At 32.2% G+C, this 21,257-nt stretch overlaps 1 protein-coding gene across 5 annotated transcripts in view; it reads left to right on the top strand.

Moving 5' to 3' along the window:
- The first annotated feature begins 1,758 nt into the window (after positions 1–1,758).
- The window catches only part of LOC118356612 (cullin-4B-like), a 156,308-nt gene continuing 136,809 nt past the window's right edge, over positions 1,759–21,257 (top strand). For 3 of the 5 annotated variants that reach the window (XM_035725879.1, XM_035725877.1, XM_035725880.1), the window contains exons 1-10: positions 1,759–1,843; positions 3,851–4,072; positions 9,640–9,755; positions 12,790–12,893; positions 13,163–13,232; positions 16,374–16,447; positions 17,125–17,287; positions 17,385–17,474; positions 18,682–18,764; positions 19,328–19,395. In XM_035725879.1, the coding sequence (XP_035581772.1) occupies positions 3,865–4,072; positions 9,640–9,755; positions 12,790–12,893; positions 13,163–13,232; positions 16,374–16,447; positions 17,125–17,287; positions 17,385–17,474; positions 18,682–18,764; positions 19,328–19,395 (976 nt within the window). In that variant the 5' untranslated portion in view covers positions 1,759–1,843; positions 3,851–3,864. Of the gene's footprint in view, positions 1,844–3,850; positions 4,073–9,639; positions 9,756–12,789; positions 12,894–13,162; positions 13,233–16,373; positions 16,448–17,098; positions 17,288–17,384; positions 17,475–18,681; positions 18,765–19,327; positions 19,396–21,257 lie in introns of those variants that run through there. The other 2 variants (XM_035725878.1, XM_035725881.1) reach the window with 2 other exon arrangements.

Below are 21,257 nucleotides of genomic sequence, written 5' to 3'. Positions count from 1 at the left end.
TTAGTCACTCTTTGACCTGGATTTTGGAGAAGAAATGATGTTCACTCATTAGGGCAATATATTGTTAGGGTAAATTGTTGAAAATAATTGTCCAAGAATAGAAACATGTGTACCACTGACACCAGAATACTCTATTCATTCACTGTAACCTTTATTTTAACAAGCTAAATTCTTCTTTCTGGAGAACACTCCTCTGTTACCCAAGGCATAATAAAGAAGGCCAATGCATCCTTGTTAATAGACATTAATATTAACGATTTAGAGATTCAATAGTCAGAGTTGAAGTAAACTTAGTACAAAAGTCAAAAGTTTTTCTATCTGGCCCTGTTTACTTTTTGTGAATCATGGGGATCAGTATTTCATTTCATCTTCCTTGAGGCTGAAGACATGATTCACTTCATTTAGCAAATATTTATTGTGCTAAATAGGATTCTAAGGGATGGGGATTATAGATGGGAATAAAAGAGACAAAAGTTCTGATTCTCATGAATCTCATATTTTTGATAATGCCTTTGGTGTCACAATTGCTCAGCAGTATGGGTAAAAAAAAAAAAATAAAGTGTTCCTGCAGTACTATAAGAATAGTGAAATCTCCTCCCTTGGCTAAAACAAAAGTAACCTACTCAACTTTCTTGAACTTCTCTTTCCTATTGAAGAATTGGAATAATTAGTGTTTCTACATCTCCTAATATTGATGAGAATTAAATGAAATAACTCTAAGTACTAACATTGTACTTGGCACTCTGCTATTTATTAACTCTTATTATTCTGTTTCTTTCTGCAACTATGAAAAAGACTAGGCCTGAAGGAATGCAAATACTTCATAGAATTTTTAAGGTTAATAAAAAGTACAAAAGAGTATGTTTCATCTGTTATGTGAAAATGAGGTGGTCAAGTATTTTTTAATTTTTTTTTTAGATTCCAGTTCGTTAACATGGCAGTGTAGTATTAGCTTCAGGTGTACAATACCGTGATTCAAACATTTTTTGATAAATATGTCATAAGTGAACATATACCCACATACATTTGTTTAAATGTATTTATTTGTTTAAATATATTAATTTTCAGTGATTGAAAAGATTTAGCAACCCAAACTATATAAAATGGTGAGAGTAACAGTTACTGGCAGGCACTAAAACATGCACATGGGGAGAGTGTAACTCCAACTATTAACTATTACTTGTAGCAAAATGAAATAAACAATAAAAATAAAATTTGTTTTCATCTACACATCTACACCAAAATTTACAATGTTCAGTTTAACCATACTATTTATTGTGGTCTACATAAATGTTAATTTAAATAATAAAATTACCAGGACTTACAGCACAAATATAAAAGCTAATCAGAATAATTGTTCTTTTTGTAAGAGGATGAGGAACTTTATACCTTTAATTAAGCTGCTTGGTGGTAATTTTTCCCTATAGCATAACTAATGACTTTTGGCAGTTTTACATCTGCTTTGAAAATATACTGGATGGAGACGCTTAACCCCTCAGGAAAGGATATGCAGAATTGATACATTTAAGTTCCACATTCAGGTCATTTAAAAAACTGCATATATCTGGGGGGCTTAACGATTTACCCCAAACTCCCTTTTCTTTTTTCAGTGTTAATGATCTTGCAATTGTACAACACATTTCCATGGACATGGCTCTAGCTCCCTCCCTCTTACTTCTTGCTGAACCGCAGGGCATAATTTTAATTGCCAACTGTTGGTCATAATGGGAATTTTGGACACGTCATTTCCGGTGGAGACAAGCTCAAGTCTCGCACCGCCAGACCGTGAGGCTGTGGGGAAGTCAACTGTCCCTTCTGAGGTACTTTTTCATCTTTTAGAGAGGCAAGTACTTTTAACCCAAAAACAAAATATGTGTAAATTATTACTAGTTCATTATACCTTAATCTTAAAGAGTATTGTGTTGCCATTTTATCTCTCAGCAATTAACAGTCTTCTGTTGTTAATTTCGTAACCGATTTTGTGTGTGAACATTTTCTCTATTGGACCTCTTTCAGTGTTTTAAGTTTTCCACTTAACGTGCTATTTTTGTCCGCCTTTTACGTTTTTATATTTCTTTTATATATTTTATATATTTATTTGTTTCTTTTTCTTTATATCTGTTTTGACTTTCCCTTTGACTCATGTTTGTCCGTCTGTTCTGTGGTTTAGTGCTGTAACTTGGACTCTTAAGATATTTCTCTTAATATTTTTCTTCTTCAGCTTTTCTTGTGATTTCTTTAATGTTTATCATCTTGTTACTTTTGACTTTTGTTTGTATGCTTTGTTTTTCTATTAATCTAATTTTGAATCTCTGACTTTTTGTCTACCCATTTTTTACGTTCGTCTGTTCCCATTTTTCTGTCCCCTGTTTTTGTTTGTTTGTTTGTTTGTTTTTGTTTGTTTTTTAAATGCTTCTAAGTCGTAGTACCGATCTTTGTTCCTTTCCGTTAAAGTCATTTAGTCTTTTCATAAACTTGTCCTCTCCAATTCTTGAAGTTTTTTGTTTCTTTGTGTTTTTTTTTTTTCACTCATTCTTTCCCTAGTTCTATCTTTAGGGAAAGAGTTCTCCACAGATAGAAATTTTGCCTTGTGTATCTGTATTGTTCAGACTACATACATGTACTGACTCTTATCTCTATTTCGTTTCTATCATAGTGTATTTATGCCTTTCTCATTATGTGAGTAAATATTATTTTCCTTGCTTTTTCTTTTGTTTTCTTTCTGGTTTTCCCTTTCCTTTTCTTATATACCCTTTCTCTCTTATTACTTCTACTTTTTCTCCCCACCCTTTAAAATCTCATTAAACTTAACTCTTTCTGCCTGTGCATCAGTTTTTACTTATTTATTTTCTCATTTTGCATCTTCAGTTTGAGACTTGCTAGATTTTCTGGACCTTTATAATGGATGTTTCGTGAGAGTCCAGAGATTCTTTTGTTTACCATTACATTCCCAAACACCTGACTGGTACACAGTAAACAAATGTATTATGTTCTGCCTTTTCTAACTTTCTGTACTTCATTTCTTTGTGTCTGATTGATATCTCTTTTAACTATTTCTGTGGTTTGTGTTTGTTTTTTCCTTAGGCTAACTCTTTGTTGCAGCAGGTTGCAAAATGTACTGATACCGGTGCCTTGCATGTTTTGTTTTGTTTTGTTTTTCTTTCAGTCTGTATTTTCATTTTCTGTCTCTGAGTTTCTCTCTTTTTTATGTTTTTTTCTCTCTGCTTCGCATTTTCTCTTGTTCTTTAATCTTTAGTGTTTCTTTCCCATATTTGCCCTCTTTACATTATTCTAAAAAACTCTTTCACTATCATTTTCTCATTTGCTACTATGTTATCATTGATAACATTTCACTTTTTTTTTCCTTTGCTCTTGGTTATTTTCCTCTTTTTGTTTTGATGGTTTATTTTTTTTCATTCTCTTTATTTCCATGTTTTCAAAATATTTCGCCCTCCTGATCTGGCAGTTAGTGTTGTCCATTTCTCTAGAGATTATATATACTTGCTGATGGTCTTTCTTCATCTTCTTCTGGGTACTATTAAGGAAAAAAAGATTAAAATATAGCAGCAAGGGTCAGGAGCCCCTTAAAAGTTTTTCTTGTTTATCTCTCTCTCTTTTTTTAAAGATTTCATTTATTTATGCATGAAAGGAGGGTGTTGGGGGCAGAGAGGAGGAAAAAGCTGAGCAGGACCCTGGAATTGCCACTTGAGCCAAACACAGATACTTAACTGACTTGAGTCACCCAGGCACCCCTTGTTTATCTCTTTCTGATCCTTATCTTCCTCCTTTTATCCAACTTCTTAAATCTAGTAGACAGAAGTATAAACTGGATTTTTTTTTAATTTTACAGGACTTAATGTAAAAATGGCTGAGGAATACTCATCATCATCTTCATCTGCTACTGCCTCTCAGGAACAAGAACAACTTAAGGACAGAAGCTTGATAGTTTTCTCTGTGACTGCAGACCATCACACAGATGACTTGGCTGAAGCCCCCACAACTCTTTCTAGTTTTGCCAGTATCAAGCTTAACACTGGCTCTGTCAAGAAATTAGTAATCAAAAACTTTAAAGGTAACATAATGATCATTTTATTAAGATTTCAGTTTTAGCTGCTCATACCCTATTGCTGCTTTTTTATTTTAAATTCAGAGAGATGGAGTTATATATTTTGAGGCAGTTAATTTTTAGAAGATTTAGGAACATTGTTTTGCACTCTGAAGACCTGAGTCCTGGCCATGATATAACCATGGAGTAACTTTTGACCTTTGGAAAATCACTCCATTCTTCACTTCTCTGTTTCCCTCTAAAATATATTTTAAGTTCTCTCTTTTGACTTTAAAATACCACTCTCAGCTGCCACACCTTTGTAGATTATATTGTGTCCCACCTTCTTAGTGAGTGAATTTGTAAAATTACTGAAAAGTGGTCTTAGATAGGAAGTAAAAAGGCAACAATTTAAATTTTTGATAACTTATAGAACATATGGTGAAAAATTATGCACTTGGATATAAATAATGAAATCATAATAAGATCTATTACTCAGAGTAGATGCATTTTAGCATTTAAAAAATTCTGAGGGGGGGGAGCCTGGGTAGCTCAGGTCATGATCCCAGGGTCCTGGGGACTGAGCCCCGCGTTGGCCTCCCTGCTCAGAGGGGAACCTGCTTCTCCCTCTCCCACTCCACCTGCTTGTGTTCCTTCTCTCACTGTGTATCTCTCTGTCAAATAAATACATAATATCTTTAAAAGAATAAATAAAAAATTCTGAGGAAATATTAGTATAAAAATTAGAAACTCAACAGAATTACAGAATCAGGTTTTTTATGTCAAATTTGTAAAATGAAATCCTTATGTGGGTATTTTTGAATTTTAAAAACCAACATTTTTGGTAGCTGCTAATTTTTAGTTTACAGAGTTCAAAGGACATATACCAACCTTGTTGCTATCTTTGTCAGGAAAAAATTTAACTTTTTCTATTTTAATTAATATTATTAAATAACTCTTCTATTCAGTTATTTTCAGCTATAAGTACAGCTCTTCATTGTAAGTAAAATATCAAATATTACAACATTTCTGTTTAACACACCACATTTTCTAGAACTTTCCAAAAATAAATATTTTTAACATTTTGCCCCCTTGTGTTTTATCCAGAACCTAGTGCATGCAGGATTTATTTTGCAGAAGTTTGACTATAGATTGTTAAAGTGTAAATAAGCAACCTTTAGGAACTAAATAATACTTCAAATAACACGAATTTTTGGAATTCACATTATAGTTATGCATTACTGAATGAATGAAAGTTTGAATTTCCAATATTTTTTAGCATATTTTAGTATTTTTAGGATAAATTTCAGTAACTGAAATGCCCTGGTCTATGCATATTGTTTTCAATTTTTAGTCAATATTAGTAATTAAAATATGTATTTTCATATTTACAGCTTAGATAAGTTAAATATCTATTACAGTTATTTAAATAATTTTGACTAATTTCATATTCCTACATGAAAGATACAAAAAATATACCATTTGTTTCAGATTTTAAAACACTAAAAACAAATTTAGAAAATATTCTGGTGCAGTGAGATGGAACATTGCAATATTTCTCTTGATCATCATCATAAAATATATGACTTTCAGTATTTTTTGCTGACTTTTTTATATTAACTCAGATTTGAAGAAACACTTTTTTCATGCTATAATAATGGTTTTCAGGCTTTTAAATAATCATTCTTTTAGGGAAAAATTTGTAAAATAGTAAATTTATTGAGAGCGGGAGAGAATATGATATAAAAAAAAAGAGACCTGAGGTGCCTGTGTGGCTCAGTCAGATGGGCGTTTAGCTTTTTTTTTTTTTTAAATTTTTTTATTGTTATGTTAATCACCATATATTACATCATTAGTTTTTGGTGCAGTGTTCCATGATTCATTGTTTGTTCATAACACCCAGTGCTCCATGCAGAACGTGACCTCCTCAATACCCATCACCAGGCTAACCCATCCCCCTACCCCCTCCCCTCTAGAACCCTCAGTTTGTTTTTCAGAGTCCATCATCTCTCATGGTTCGTCTCCCCCTCTGACATACTCCCCTTTTCTTCCTCTCCTGTTATCTTCTTCTTTTTCTTTTTTCTTAAAATATGTTGCGTTATTTGTTTCAGAAGTACAGATCTGTGATTCAACAGTCTTGCACAATTCACAGCGCTCACCGTAGCACATACCCTCCCCAATGTCTATCACCCAGCCACCCCATCCCTCCCACCCCCAACCACTCCAGCAACACTCAGTTTCTTTCCTGAGATTAAGAATTCCTCATATCAGTGAGGTCATGTGATACATGTCTTTCTCTGATTGACTTATTTCACTCAGCATAACAGCCTCCAGTTCCATCCACGTCGTTGCAAAGGGCAAGATCTCATTCCTTTTGATGGCTGCATAATATTCCATTGTGTATATATACCACAGCTTCTTTATCCATTCATCTGTCGATGGGCATCTTGGCTCTTTCCACAGTTTGGCTATGGTGGACATTGCTGCTATAAACATCGGGGTACACGTACCCCTTCGGGTCCCTACATTTGTATCTTTGTGGTAAATACCCAGTAGTGCGATTGCTGGATCGAACGGTAGCTCTAATTTCAACTGTTTGAGGAACCTCCATACTGTTTTCCAGAGGGGTTGCACCAGCTTGCATTCCCACCAACAGTGTAGGAGGGTTCCCCTTTCTCCACATCCCCGCCAACATCTGTCGTTCCCTGACTTGTTAATTTTAGCCATTCTGACGGGTGTGAGGTGGTATCTCATTGAGGTTTTGATTTGGATTTCCCTGATGCCGAGCGATGTTGAGCACTTTTTCATGTGCCTGTTGGCCATTTGGATGTCTTCTTTGGAGAAATGTCTGTTCATGTCTTCTGCCCATTTCTTGATTGGATTATTTGTTCTTTGGGTGTTGAGTTTGATAAGTTCTTTATAGATTTTGGATACTACCCCTTTATCTGATATGTCATTTGCAAATATTTTCTCCCATTCTGTCGGTTGTCTTTTGGTTTTGTGGACTGTTTCTTTTGCTGTGCAAAAGCTTTTTATCTTGATGAAATCCCAACAGTTCATTTTTGCCCTGGCTTCCCGTGCCTTTGGCGATGTTTCTAGGAAGAAGTTGCTGCGGCTGAGGTCGAAAAGGTTGCTACCTGTGTTCTCCTTTAGGATTTGGATGGACTCCTGTCTCACGTTTAGGTCTTCCAACCATTTGGAGTCTATTTTTGTGTGTGGTGTAAGGAAATGGTCCAGTTTCATTCTTCTGCATGTGGCTGTCCAATTTTCCCAACACCATTTGTTGAAGGGACTGTCTTTTTGCCATTGGACATTCTTTCCCGCTTTGTCAAAAATAAGTTGACCATAGAGTTGAGGGTCCATTTCTGGGCTCTCGATTCTGTTCCATTGATCTATGTGTCTGTTTTTGTGCCAGTACCATACTGTCTTGATGATGACAGCTTTGTAATAGAGCTGGAAGTCCAGAATTGTGATGCCGCCAGCTTTGCTTTTCTTTTTCAGTATTCCTCTGGGGCGTTTAGCTTTTGATCTCAGTTCAGGTCTTGCCCTACGCTCCATGCTGAGTGTGGAGCCTACTTAAAAAAAAAGAAAGAAAGAAAAGAAACCTAATTTTGAAGTTATTCTTTGCCTAACAAACTACCAAAGAATTTTGAAATAAAAATACCAATTTTTCTTAAAGATGCATATTTCTGGTTTGATGTTTTGCCTTCTAGGTGGCCTAATTTATATAAATATATATGTGTAATAAATACATATATTATGACATATAAGTTATATATATATATATATAATGTAAATATGTAACACTTAACTATGTGTATATATAATTTCCCTTCCAAATCTTGGCTTTTGGTTGTTTTCTGGCTCAGTTAATTGGTGTTTAATTTTGTATTACTGTTTTTCTTGTTGTAGATTCCGTTTATTAGGCTTTACCAACTTATTAAGTAGAAACTTATCATTTAATTGGGACATTATTTTTGTTTAGTAATTTAAGCATGCAAGTTTCTTAGTTTTTGTTGAGACTCTCTTTTCTGAATTCTGTGCTTATATTTTTGCTGAGTTGAAATTCACATAGCATAAAATTAGATATTAACTTCTTTAAAGTGTACAGTTGTACACTTAGTGACAATATTGTGCACTACCACCTCAGTCTAATCCTGAGACATTTTTTAAAGATTTTATTTAGTTATTTATTTATTTGAGTGAGAGAGTAGGGGGAGGGGCAGAGGGAGAGGGACAAGCGGACTCCATACTGAGCATGGAGTTTGACTTGGGGCTCGATCCCAGGACCCTGAGATCATGACCTGAGCCAAAACCAATAGTCAAATGCTTAACTGACTGTGCCACCCAGAGGCCCCCAATTCTGAATTAAATAATTTTAATCATTTCCATTTAATAAGTTCATTTTAATCACCTTAAAATGGAACCCCATATTCATAAGCATTATCATTTCCCTGTCTATCCTTTTTTCATTCCTTCCTGTCCTCTACCAGGCAGTCAGCAGTTAGCTTTCTGTTTCTATGGATTTACATATTCTGGATGTTTCATATAATGAAATCATTCTACAGGTGACCTTTTCTGACTGGCTTGTTTCCTGTAGTATTGTGCTTTTGAAGTTAATTCATGCTGTAGCATGTGTGAATGCTTAATTTTTATGGCTTAAATAAAATTCCATTGTATGGACATACATGCTGCTTTGAACATTTATGTATAGGATTTTGTATGAATGCCTGTTTTTAGTTCTTTTGGCTATATACCAAGCAGGGAATTGTGGGGTCATATGGTAATTTTTTGTTTAAGTAATTGAAGAACTGTTAAACTTTTCCATATTGTCCACACAATTTTATATTCCCACCAGAAATGTACAAGTGTTCCAACTTCCCTGCATCCTCTCAAAAACTTGTTATATCCTTCCTAGTAGGTGTGAACTGATATGTCATGGTTTTGACTTATATTTATCTATTTACTTATTATGTTGAGCAACTTTCCATAAGCTGCTTGGTCATTTGTATATATTCTTGAAAATGTCTGTTCAAATCCTTTTCCTAGTTATTAATTGGGTTTATCTTTTTTGTAATTGAGTTGAAAGAATTTTTTATTCTAGGTACTTGATACTTATCAGTTATATGATTAGCAGATATATTCTTGTATCCTGAGGGTTGTGTTTTTGCTTTCTTGATTTTCCTTTGATGCACAAAAATTTTACATTTTAACTTAATGAACTCTCAAATAAATTATCTAATGTTGCTTGTACCTTGGTGTCATATATGAATTTATTGCAAGATTCAAGGTCATGAAGATTTATCCCTGTGTTTTCTACTAAAGCTTTATAGATTATGCTGTAATATTTATATTTAGGCTTTTGGTTTTGAATTATTTTTTGAATATATTAAGATAGCAGTTTTTCTTCATTCTTTTGAATGTGGGTGTCTTGTTGTCCTAGTACCATTTGTTGAAGAGACTATTTTTACCGACTCTGAATGGTCTCAACATACCTGTTTAATTTGTCTTAAATGTATGATGATATTACATTTTATAGTATTCTGACATTCTCTTCCAAACTTTTGCCCCATAATCTTTTGTTTATTTATTAGATAAACCTCTGATACTGGAAAACTATACTGAAGAAACATGGCAAAAATTAAAAGAAGCTGTACAAGCTATCCAGAACAATATCTGTGTTAAATACAGCTTGGAAGAACTCTACCAAGTATGTCTTATTTTGGGATGTAAATACTCATTAATCATAATGGAGTCAGAATTTATATTAATAATTGTATTTGCTTGAATCTGTTTTATCATCATGCATTGTAATCATGGAATCCATCATAGTTTACAATCAATGCAGTTCAGTTCCTGTATTTATATTTGGTGGATTTATTTAGCTATAATTATGCTGCATACACTTGTTTTATATATATATTCCCATTCTTCAGGTTATTTTAATTCAGTTTAATTTAGCAGGGTTTTGTGTACATTTTTCTTTTTTTAAAAAGAGTCTAGAATGGCTTTTTGTTAAAATTGGAGAGAAATATAATTTGTTCTTTATTGTTGAGTCTCTTAAGTTTGTTTCCCTATTTCCTTTTCCCCCCTTTCCCATAAGTTTGTCTGTTTTCTTTCCTAAATTCAATGTATGAATGAGATCATGTGGTATGTGTCTTTCTCTGCCTGACTTATGTCACTTAGCATGATACCCTCTAGCTCCATCCACATCATTGCAAAGATTTCATTTTTTTGATGGCTAATTTTCTATTGTAAATATACCACATTTATTATATGTATATTAGGAGAGGTGATGAAGGTGTTAGCTAATGCTACTGTGGTAATCATTTTACAGTATATAAATCCAATATAATCAATAATAATATGAATATCATTCCATTTTAATAAGTTGCTGAGTTCATTCTGTACATCTACCTTCACGATTCTTTGTTTCCCTCTTCTTTTCATCTTATATTTCATAATTTTGTCTTTGTACCAGTGATTAATTCCTCTGATTCATCCATCATCATGATGAAATCCATTTGGGATTGCCTCCCAGTCATAGCATTTTTAATTTTGGCCTGACTAGGTATTCCCTAGTGTCTTCTATGCCTATATGAAGGCCAGCTAGTATCCTTATAATTGTTGTTTTAAAGTCTAATTTAGATATTTTACTTATACTATATTTATTAAACCCCTGACCAGCATTTCTTTCAGTTCTTTCTTTTGGGCTAAATTCTTCCATCTTGTCATTTTGGAGGAGGAAGAAAAAGTAAAATGTAATTAAAATTTTTAAAAATCTCAAAGAGAAAGAAAGAAAGCTAAATCCTAGGTGTGTTCTTGTCTCCTTGTTACAAGAAGCTTCCAAGGGTCATTTCCTCTGTTTGTAGATATGCAGCTTTGTTCTAGAAGACTTCCCATTGAGTTCTTGGGTGTTCAGAAAGGGTTGATATTTATCTAGCTGTGTTTGAAGGAGGAGGCTAGTTAGGGTGCTACTCCTCTGCCATCTTAATCCCCTCCTCTCAGAGGTGCGTTTTGTTTTGTTTTTTTTAATTCAAAACTTCCAGTTGTGTTATGACAAGTTTGGAGATCAGCTTCTGCTCTTTCCCACAATTTGTTGCTACTGCTTTGGGTGACAGGTTTTTGTTTGTTTTTTTAATCACTTTTCTGAACTATTTTTGGAAAGACTGTATTTCTTTGTCATTTGTTGTCATTGGATGTCCCTGGTCCATTAGCTTAGTGGTTAACTAACCTCTAAGTATATTGAGATATACTTAAATAATACAGCCAAAAACAAAACAAAAATTTTTCTCTGCTTTTGAAGATTACAGTTGTATTGGGGCATTCATTCATTGGTTAGCCCTGCTATTTACAACTCTTAGACTTCTTTCGTTATATTTGGGTATATCCTTAATGTAAACCTAAAGTGAATTTATGGTCTCTTCAGCTCTTTTCTGAGAATGTTCTAGGATATGTGTGGCCTTCTTGATTTTTCTGCCTTTCTTGATTTTATACACAGGAACTTTTAAAGCACTAATTTTTTGGTATTTCTTTTCCAACCTCTGATGCTTTCTAGGATTTTCTTGTATGTTACTTGTCCTGTTTGTTATCTCTTGCCTTAGGTAACTAAGTCAGTATATTTAAATGCCTTTAAACTTTTTGACAAAGTCCCCAGTTTGGTTCCTTCTGCCTGAAGATTCAAAGCAGAAAGCATAAACACAAAATCCAGAGTCAAAATACATTTATAGTTCTTTGCGAGCAAGGTCTGCATTTCTCCCTGACTATAACCAGTAAACCATACTGGCAATTTTCACCATGGTAGGTGGGTAAGTTAATACCAAAATGCTCTATTACTGAGATGTAGCAGGTTTTTCTTTATTAAATGTTCCTTTGATTGCAAGGGTTTTGGTGAGGTTCCAGAACTCTGAAAAAAAATAGATTCTGATAGTTTTGCTGGCCTAATTTTTTATTTAATGGAGAGTTAGAGTTTTCTACCATTTTTGGTCACATCACTCCAGTGGTCAATGGAGAATATTTTAATATAAACAAAATAGTTTGTTCTATTGTTTTAACAGGCATTTTAAGCACACTTGATAAAATTGTGTATGGTTGTAATTATTTTACACATTATTTTAAATTCTTTTCTTAATTTTTTAATTTTAAACAAAGATAATCTTTTAAACATTCTGAAAGGTAAGACATGGTTTAACTTATGGTTTAGCCAACTAATTTCAGGGAATTATTTTAAATTTTAAAAAGTTAATTATGGTGAAGTCTGAGTGCTTAGACTTACTGCTTAAGAATGGGTTTGTACATGCTAATTTGGATGGAAGAATTTTAAATACATTTTGTTAGGCTTCCTGAATTTTAAGTTTTGAAATCTCTTTTTATCATTTAATAGTCATTAATATGTTAACACCATTCCTATTCATTTATTAATTCATATGAAAGAAGTTCATAATCACGGGCGCCTGGGTGGCTCAATTGGTTAAGCATCTGCCTTCGGCTCAGGTCATGATCCAGGGTCCTGGGATCGAGCCCTGCATCGGGCTCCCTGCTCAGCGGGAAGCCTGCTTCTCCCTCTCCCACCCCCCGATTTGTGTTCCCTCTCTCGCTGTGTCTCTCTCTGTCAAATAGATAAGTAAAAACTTAAAAAAAAAAAAAAGTTCATAATCAGTGGTCAGTATTATCAGTAAATGTGGAAGAAGTAATTTAAACTATATATTTTTTTCAACTTACACATACACATTTTTATTTTTCAGAGTGTTGAAAACCTTTGCTCCTACAATTTATCTGCAAACTTATATAAACAGTTGAAGCAGCTTTGTGAACAGCACATCAAAGCAGAAATTCATCAGTTCAGAGAGTATCCTTTTATCCCTCTTTGAATTGTTTATCCTCTTTGAATTTTCCCTTTGAATTTCCATGTCAGTATCTGTTGAATGGAATAATTAATTTGGCATATGGGATTAATTTTGTTTTTGGTATCTTTATGTTTGTTTAAGACTTAGAGATGCTTGGTCTATGGTTAGCATTAATCAGTTTTACCAAATATTGTCTTTTAGAAGTTGTATCTTCCATTTGCAGAATGTGTGTTAGCTTTAGAATATAAAATTTTTCTTAACATTACTTCATGTATTCTTTGGATATTGACCCTTTTCTAAAGAAAATGGATAAATGCTGGCAAAATCATGGCAGACAAATGGTAGGCTTATAGAAATTATATTTTTATTTAAGAGAGTTATTATGGAATATGTTAAATAGTCTATAAAAGACAAAAAATCCAAAATATAGTAACTCATGCTTTATTTAAAAACATATTTGGAAATGCTTTTATGGTAGAAGTCTATTCTTAGTTCTTTAAAATTTCAATTATAATTTACTGGTTCACCTACAACTATAAAGTTTTTTTTTCAAAGAGACAATTATATTTTAGATATAGTTGTGTTTAACATTAATTTGAGATTAAATGAGAGTCACAGAATATGTGCGAGATTTAGTCTCACTAAATAAATATTACCTGAAATTAGTAATTTATCATCTCAAATTTGAATATAAAAGGGAATGTGCTGTAAAGGAATTGGACCTCTAACAAAGGGAAATACACTAAATTAGGTAAATAAGCTGTTTTAAATATTTCAACAGAAGATATTTCTGTACTTTGAAGATGAAAATATGCAAATTGTGGTTGTTTTTCAATTTTGTATCATAAAGTATGAGATAATATAATGTGTTAATACTATTACTATAAGTTTTAAATATTTATTTAATGTGTGAAAACAAAACTGTAAATTCAAATCTTCACTAATGGAAAGCATTTTTCTCAGTTTCTTACATAAAGACTAAAAGCTAGAATAGACTAAACTATTCATATTCCTTAAAATAGTGATAGGAATTTATATTTTTAAAATATAAAAGGGAGGGGCCCACATGAATTATGATTTGAAATTATTAACTGATTTTTTTAAAACATCTTTATTGGGGTATAACTGATATATGAAAAGCCAGAGATACTTGAGCATACAGTTCAATAAGTTTTGATATATTTGTACCCCTGGGAAGCCATCACCACAGTCAACAGTGAACATATCCATCACCTCCAAAAGTTCCTCTTATTGTTTGTTGTCCTTGCCCCTGAGACCTAATAGGAGTTGGACATGGATCCCCTCACTGTGATAGCAAAATCTTTGGCTGCCTCCATAAGAAGATAAATGCTCTTTGCCTCTTGTGTAGTTTATCTTACAGGAATTCAAAGGGAGGGAAATGTGAACTTTGATTGTTTAAGTGAATGTTTGGAGTTGTTAAACCCATTTTTACTCATTTCCAATTCTCACTCATATTGTCCTTAATCATAGATGGCTATGACATCACAGTTTTCTAATTTTCACACTTAAAAAAGTGATCATGAGTCTTGGCTCAAAATCAAGGCTGTGAACCATGCCACAGTCAATCTCCTTAATGTCATGCAGCACTGTTACATGACAAGATTCTCTGGACAACATAATTACCCCTTTTCAAAACATTTCCAAATGCTCTGTGCAGAGCTTCAAGGGGAATCAGCAAAGAGGTGCCAGCTTAAATGCTTTAAGTTAAAGCCAAAAAAGTATATATTTTCTAAAACAGAATATCCATGAATACAGTGATTGCCAAAGTTAAGAATGTATGAGCATATTTTAAAATCTTATAAATTTAATTACATTATTTATAGAGACTGTAAATTTGCCACAAAAGTAAAAGTCTTTGAGACCACATTTAGGCTATCTTTGTGGGGTTTTGATCCAGTTTAAAGGATTGTATGTCAGGGGAAACAAGCATGCTATTTATGTTTGTTACTCCATGCAATATTTAACCAGCTACGCTGGAAAATACTTCCTGGAAAATTCTTACTCGTTAAGATATAGTTTACAGGGGGCGCCTGGGTGGCTCAGTTGGTTAAGCGACTGCCTTCGGCTCAGGTCATGATCCTGGAGTCCCGGAATCGAGTCCCGCATCGGACTCCCTGCTCAGCGGGTAGTCTGCTTCTCCCTCGGACCCTCTTCCCTCTCGTGCTCTCTATCTCTCATTCTCTCTCTCTCAAATAAATAAATAAAATATTTTTTTAAAAAAAGATATAGTTTACAGGTTATCACTTCTTTCAAATTTTCTAGGCTCTTATCTCTTTATACCACTCTGGTTTTCTCTTGTTTCTCTTTTGCTTTCTCCCATCTGTTTATATAAGTAAGTTTGAATAATACATAAGGGTGTATTTAAATTATTAATGCTCTGTTTCCTTTTTCAGATGATGAATTCTTTACAAATATTTTGTGATATAATTGCGACTTAACATTGTGCAAGTTTAAGATGTACAGGATGATGATTTAATGGATTTATATACTGTAAAATGATTACCACAGTAGCATTAGCTAATACCTTCATCACCTCTCCTAATTACTAGAACATTTAAGGATCTTATTAAATTTCAAGTGTTTTTCAGTATTCAGGGTGTTTAATTTTCATCACTATGCTTTACATTAGATCTCTAAAACTTATTTACATTATAAGTAAAAGCACATATCCTTTGACAATTACTGTTTTAAAATTAAAATGATTAAAAACATTTCTTAACACATTAATTAAATTTTTATTACTAAATTAGTGTAACTGGAATTTAGTACTTAGAGTTTTCTCATTTTACTTTTCTAGTACCACAAATGTTAGTGGATAACACACTAGTGAAAATTCTTTGGTTTCATCAATACTTTTTTAAAAATATAAAGGGGACTTGAGACAAGAATGTTTGAGAACTGGTATTCTTGTATATGCTCACATTGCAATTAATTTGTACATAACCATTATATTCATAGTAAAGAATTCTCTTGTTACTCTGTGTCTTCTAATATAAAGCATAAGATCTTATATTTGTACATAGCCTTGGTCATAGTAAGTATTGCTATTAATTCTTCTTATTTCTTCTTGTTTTATTATCTACAACTCTAGCTCTCTTATTTTCAGTCTTCTAATCTCCTATTGTTTCTTCCAAGATTTGTTTGGCAAACTGTATTTATCACTGATACTGATATATAAGCAGTTTTTACATAAGAATAAGCTGTGTGAATAAATTTTATTTAAATATCTCCATTAATCTTTATTATTTAACAACTAGCAAATAAGAAAAAAAGTGAAAAATTTGAAAGGTTCTCTTTCCAAGATAAATAAATATGTTATTACCTATGTTTGATTTATAGATTGAAAAGGATGTTTATAAATAATGTGCTTTTCTTAAGAATTAAGGTTTTATTAGATGGATAATAATTTAACCCAAAAATCTTTCAGATATAATGTTTTACCTTTGTTTTATTTCTGACAGAGCATGATTAGGAACATTTTTCTGTTCCTAGATAGAACTTATGTTTTTCAAATTTTGATGTCATCTTCCCTTTGGTAAGGATACAAATAATTACTTGAAAAATTGTTGTATGTAATTTCTGATCACCTTTTTATCTACAAAGTGAAAGAAGACATAATAAAAATTTATAAATTTTCAAAAATAATTTTGAAAATCCATATTTCTCTATATCATGAAACAAAAATGTTTTAAAATTGTTTGATCACATGGTAGCACAGCTTTAAGTGTTTTTAATTTATCTCAGTGTTAATAAACTATCTTATTTAGGAAACATACCAATTCTAAGATATATTCTAGGATAATGAATCACATTTTATATACTTTATTATTAAAACACCAGAAAGTCAGTAAATTGACATTAAATTGTGCTAATTAAGGCTAAAAATCTAAAATAAGGCAAGTGTAGCAGCTTTGGAGTTATCTTAAATTTTATTTTTTTATTATGGAGTTATGCATGACATCCAGGATACTTTATATACTCTGAAATCTTATTTATTCTGATTGATTTCAGACCATCAAAAAACAAATAGAAGAATTTAGCCAACTGTAGATAGAATGAACTTAACATCACAGCATATTTTGTTTTGCCCGTGGGTAGTGCATTATATATATGAAAGTATAACTGATGGCAAAAAAAAAAAAATAAGCCAAAACTTACAGGGTTTCAAAAATATTTATTTAGGCAGGTTTTTTGTTGTTGTTGTTGTTTCAGGGACATGGGACTTGAATTATTTAAATCATATATAATTTGTGATCAGAATGTTCACAGCAGGATCATAGATGGAATTCTTTTGTTGATTGAAAAAGAAAGAAATGGTGAAATGGTTGATCGATGTCTGATTCAAAGGCTTTTAACTATGCTTTCTGATTTGCAGGTAAGTAATTTTTTAACTTTAATTAAATTGAAACTAATTTTTAATTGATATTTTAAATATCAGTTTTAACTGAGTTTTTTAATATATTCCATCTTAGATTTACCAAGAATCATTTGAAAATAAATTCTTAGAAGAAACAAGCAGGTTCTATGAAGCAGAGGGAAGGAAAATAGTACAAAAAAAGGAGGTATTTGAAATCAAGATGACCATTATAAACTCTTTAATTATCTGTTGAACAGATCATTAAATCCTTGTGGAAGAACGTTTATAATTCCTATATATATTTTGACATACTTTTCTTGCTGACACTTAAATATGTTTTTCTTCTCTTCTTGGTCAGTTGTGTTTAAGTTTTGACAATTTTGTTGACCTTCTCAAAGAACCAGTTTTTGCTGTTTTTTTTCCTATTGATTTTTTTCATTTCTGTTTTATTAAATTCCACACTATTATTTTTTGCTTGCTTCAGGTTTAATTTGATCTTTTTCTAGAGTCTTTAGGTAGAAAATTCGTTTTAAAAAGTTAGGTTATTGTTTTGAGATCTTTCTTTTTCTAAGGTAGTTGTTTACAACTATAAATTGCCCCATAAGTAATATGTTAGCTGTAATCTTTAAATTTCAGTATGTTCTAGCTTCATTTTCAATCATGTTAAAATATTTACTAGTTTGATTTCTTCTTGGACATACTAGTTGTTGAGAAATGTCATTTTTAATATCCACATATATGTTAATTTCTCAAATTTTCTTTTTTCTCCCATTTTCACTCCATTACGATGAATGTGATGAATGAATGAAAGAATTTTCATTCTTTTAAAATACATTCACTTGTTTTGTGGTTTGAGGGGCTCTGTCTTGCAGAATGTTCCATGTGTGCTTAAATATAATGTGTATTCTAATGTTGGGTGGTGTTTTGCAAATGCCTATTAATTCTTGTTTAGTGTTGTTAAAGTCTTCTCTTCTTTGCTGGTTTTTGTCTTGGTGTTCTATCCATTATTTATCTTATATATCATATATATCCTTTTATATATCACACATGTACATCCTGTGTATACTATATGTCACATATATATGTGTCACCAGCTATTGATGTCACCAGTTGTCATTGAATTTCTGGCTTCTGTTTTCATTTCTGACAGCCCTTTGCTTCAAGTATTTTATGGTTTTGTTGTAGTTATATTAAATTTCAAACCATAGTGTTCCCTATTACAAATTATACTCTGTTTTATAATTCTTGGCATTCTGGCTATGTAGAAATGAACTGAGAATATAGCTGTGTCTTTATGAAACTAAACTGATAAGACAGGGCTATTTTTGTTTGCTTGCTTGTTTTGTTTGTAACTTTTGTGCTTTTTAAGTCCTATGATTCTTAGAAATAGGAAGCTTAAAATATTCTTTCAGATTCCAAGGTGTCTTTACCATATGAAGAAGCTCCTAGAAGAAGAAATAGACAGAGTTAGAACCTACCTACACCTTAACACACAGTAAGAATTATATAATTATATATATTATATATTTATTTACACTTTGAGATTTCTACTAAACAGATTAATAATTATCATATGATAGGATGAAGTCATAAATTTCTTTTCTTTTTTTGTTTAGTTCTTCCCTCCCTTCTTTCTTCATTTGTATCAAAGTAATGGGAATGCCTTATAAATAGAAACTTCATAGTAAGTTTATTTTTCAAGTTTTTGGTGAGCCAAATTAGGAAAATTAATTTTGGAAAATTTGTTGTTGATATTGTTAAATTACAGATGAAAGAATATTTTTTATGTGAAGCCAATGTCTATTATTACCTAATCTCCTCAAGTTAAGTAATGATAATTACAAGTCATTTTTTTAAAATCAGAAGTCCATACAATAAAATTTAATCTTACTGAAGACCATTAAAACCATCAAAAATAGCAATTTTTTGGCACTGATACATGAGTAATAATTTAAAACAAGAAGTCAAAGTTGATAACAAAGGCACTACCCTTTTGGTGAGCAGTTTTAACTCTCCAGTATGAAAATCTTTTAGTAATCTACAACTGTTTTTAAACAGGAAGCTACTGATTGCTATTGTAGAAAAGCAGCTTCTAGGTGAACATTTATCAACAGTTCTTCAGAAAGGTAAACAAGAACAGATATGTTTAACAAAATAATATTAAGGAAAATATTATTTAATTTTAAATTTTAAATTGAAAAAATTTCAATTTTAAATTTTAAAATTTAATTATTGTGTTCTGTGTTATACATCTTATTTGAAAAGGATATATATGAAATGAAATATAATTTTTTCTCATTTGCAAAGTAGTGTGTGTCATGTAAGTATATTCAGCATTTTTTAAAGTTAAGAGTACTAAATGAGAGTTGTATATATAGCTCAAAATAGTAATGTGATGAAGGGTTTTCTTTGACATTTTAAAAATGTATTACATTATTAAATGTATTATGTTTTTCTGGTGTTTTTAAAACTTTAGATTATAGGTTCTTTTGAACCTATGTTTTGCTTTTCTTCTGGTATTCTCCCATTCTTCACATTGTTAACATAAGGCTAACATTTGTTCAACAAATATGTATTGAGTTTTTTCTTTTTGGTGCAAAACAAGTGTACTTGATACAGGGTGAATGCTTCATTAGAGAGCCTTATTAAGTGAGTGCATGTGAACTAAAACCTAAAGTTGAAAACAAGCACATCAATGAAAGAAGGAGAGTCTAGAGGCCCCTAGGTGGCTTAGTTAGTTAAGTGTCCTGGGTCTCTTGGTTTAGGCTCAGGTTGTGATTTCAGGGTCCTGAGATCCCTGCCTCCATCCCTTCCCACTCCCCACTTCACACTTCCTGGCTCAGCGGAGTGTGCTTGAAGAGTCTTTCCCTTTGCTCCTCCCCCACTTATACACACATGCTATTGGTCAAATAAATAAATCAATTTTTTTTTTTTTAAAGGAGAGTCTCTGTCTAGTGACCTCTGTCCAACAAAAAGATTTAGGCAAAATTAGGATAAAAAGGGAAGGGCTGGTGTTGCTGAAGTATAGTGAACAAGATTTTATTAGAGAATGATAAATGTTGGTTTTAAACTGCAGAGAGTACATGTAGATGATCACATTGGTCTCTTGAGCAGTTGGATTATATTGTAGATATGATTAAAATCTTTTTGAGCAGAAAGAGCATGTAGGAGAATATCCTAGTAACTTTGCAGAGAGCCCTGGCCTTATGGTTAAGAAAGGAGAATGTCTTCTTAATTCAGGTAATTTTATTGTTGGGCAAGGACTTGATTTCATCTGTTAATCCAAACTGTTCTATAATTTTAAATTTTACTCTTATCCATGGTACATATTTGGTTATTATGTTTACTTATTTAGATGAACTAAAATTTAACTATTTTTTTTACAAGAGAAATATAGAGTAGGGAAAACACAAATACTGAGTTTTTTCTGTGTTAGAAATACATTCATATCATCAAAAAAAGATTTATTAAAAATAAAAAAATATATTTATTACAAATAAATGACCTACTTGAACTGCTCACTAAGTCTCAGGGGCATCTTTATCCCACCACACTGGGCAGTGCCTGCACACACCTTTTTCACCCTCCTCCAAACTGCATGATCTGGAGCGTGCAGACTGGTCCAAGCTGTATGGCTTCAGCTGCAGCTTTTCGTGGCAGTATCAGAGGGGCTGCATACAAGCTGCTTGGTGCCTCACGCTGATCCTGATTCCTCAGTGACCCAGGGAGCAGTGATGTTGGGCAGCTTTGTGGCCTGGCATAAATGGATTTGGAAAATTTAGTTTGTAAGAGAAATTTGATTTGACTTCAGAATTACACTTAAAAGAATTAATTTGATTTATTATATAAGGGGACTTGGAAGACTTCTCCTGAAATTAAAAAATAGTTTTAGTAAAACAGATAAAAGTTTTAGCATTCATTTTCCTAAGCAACTTGAGCATAATCTAAGCATATTTATCAGTTCTGATGATTGTGAAACTCAGCCCTT

The sequence above is a fragment of the Zalophus californianus genome, chromosome Y, assembly GCF_009762305.2.
Source record: "Zalophus californianus isolate mZalCal1 chromosome Y, mZalCal1.pri.v2, whole genome shotgun sequence".
Classification (NCBI taxonomy): domain Eukaryota; kingdom Metazoa; phylum Chordata; class Mammalia; order Carnivora; family Otariidae; genus Zalophus; species Zalophus californianus.
Note: the sequence above shows the minus strand (reverse complement) of the source record. Positions and strands in the feature narration are given on the sequence as shown.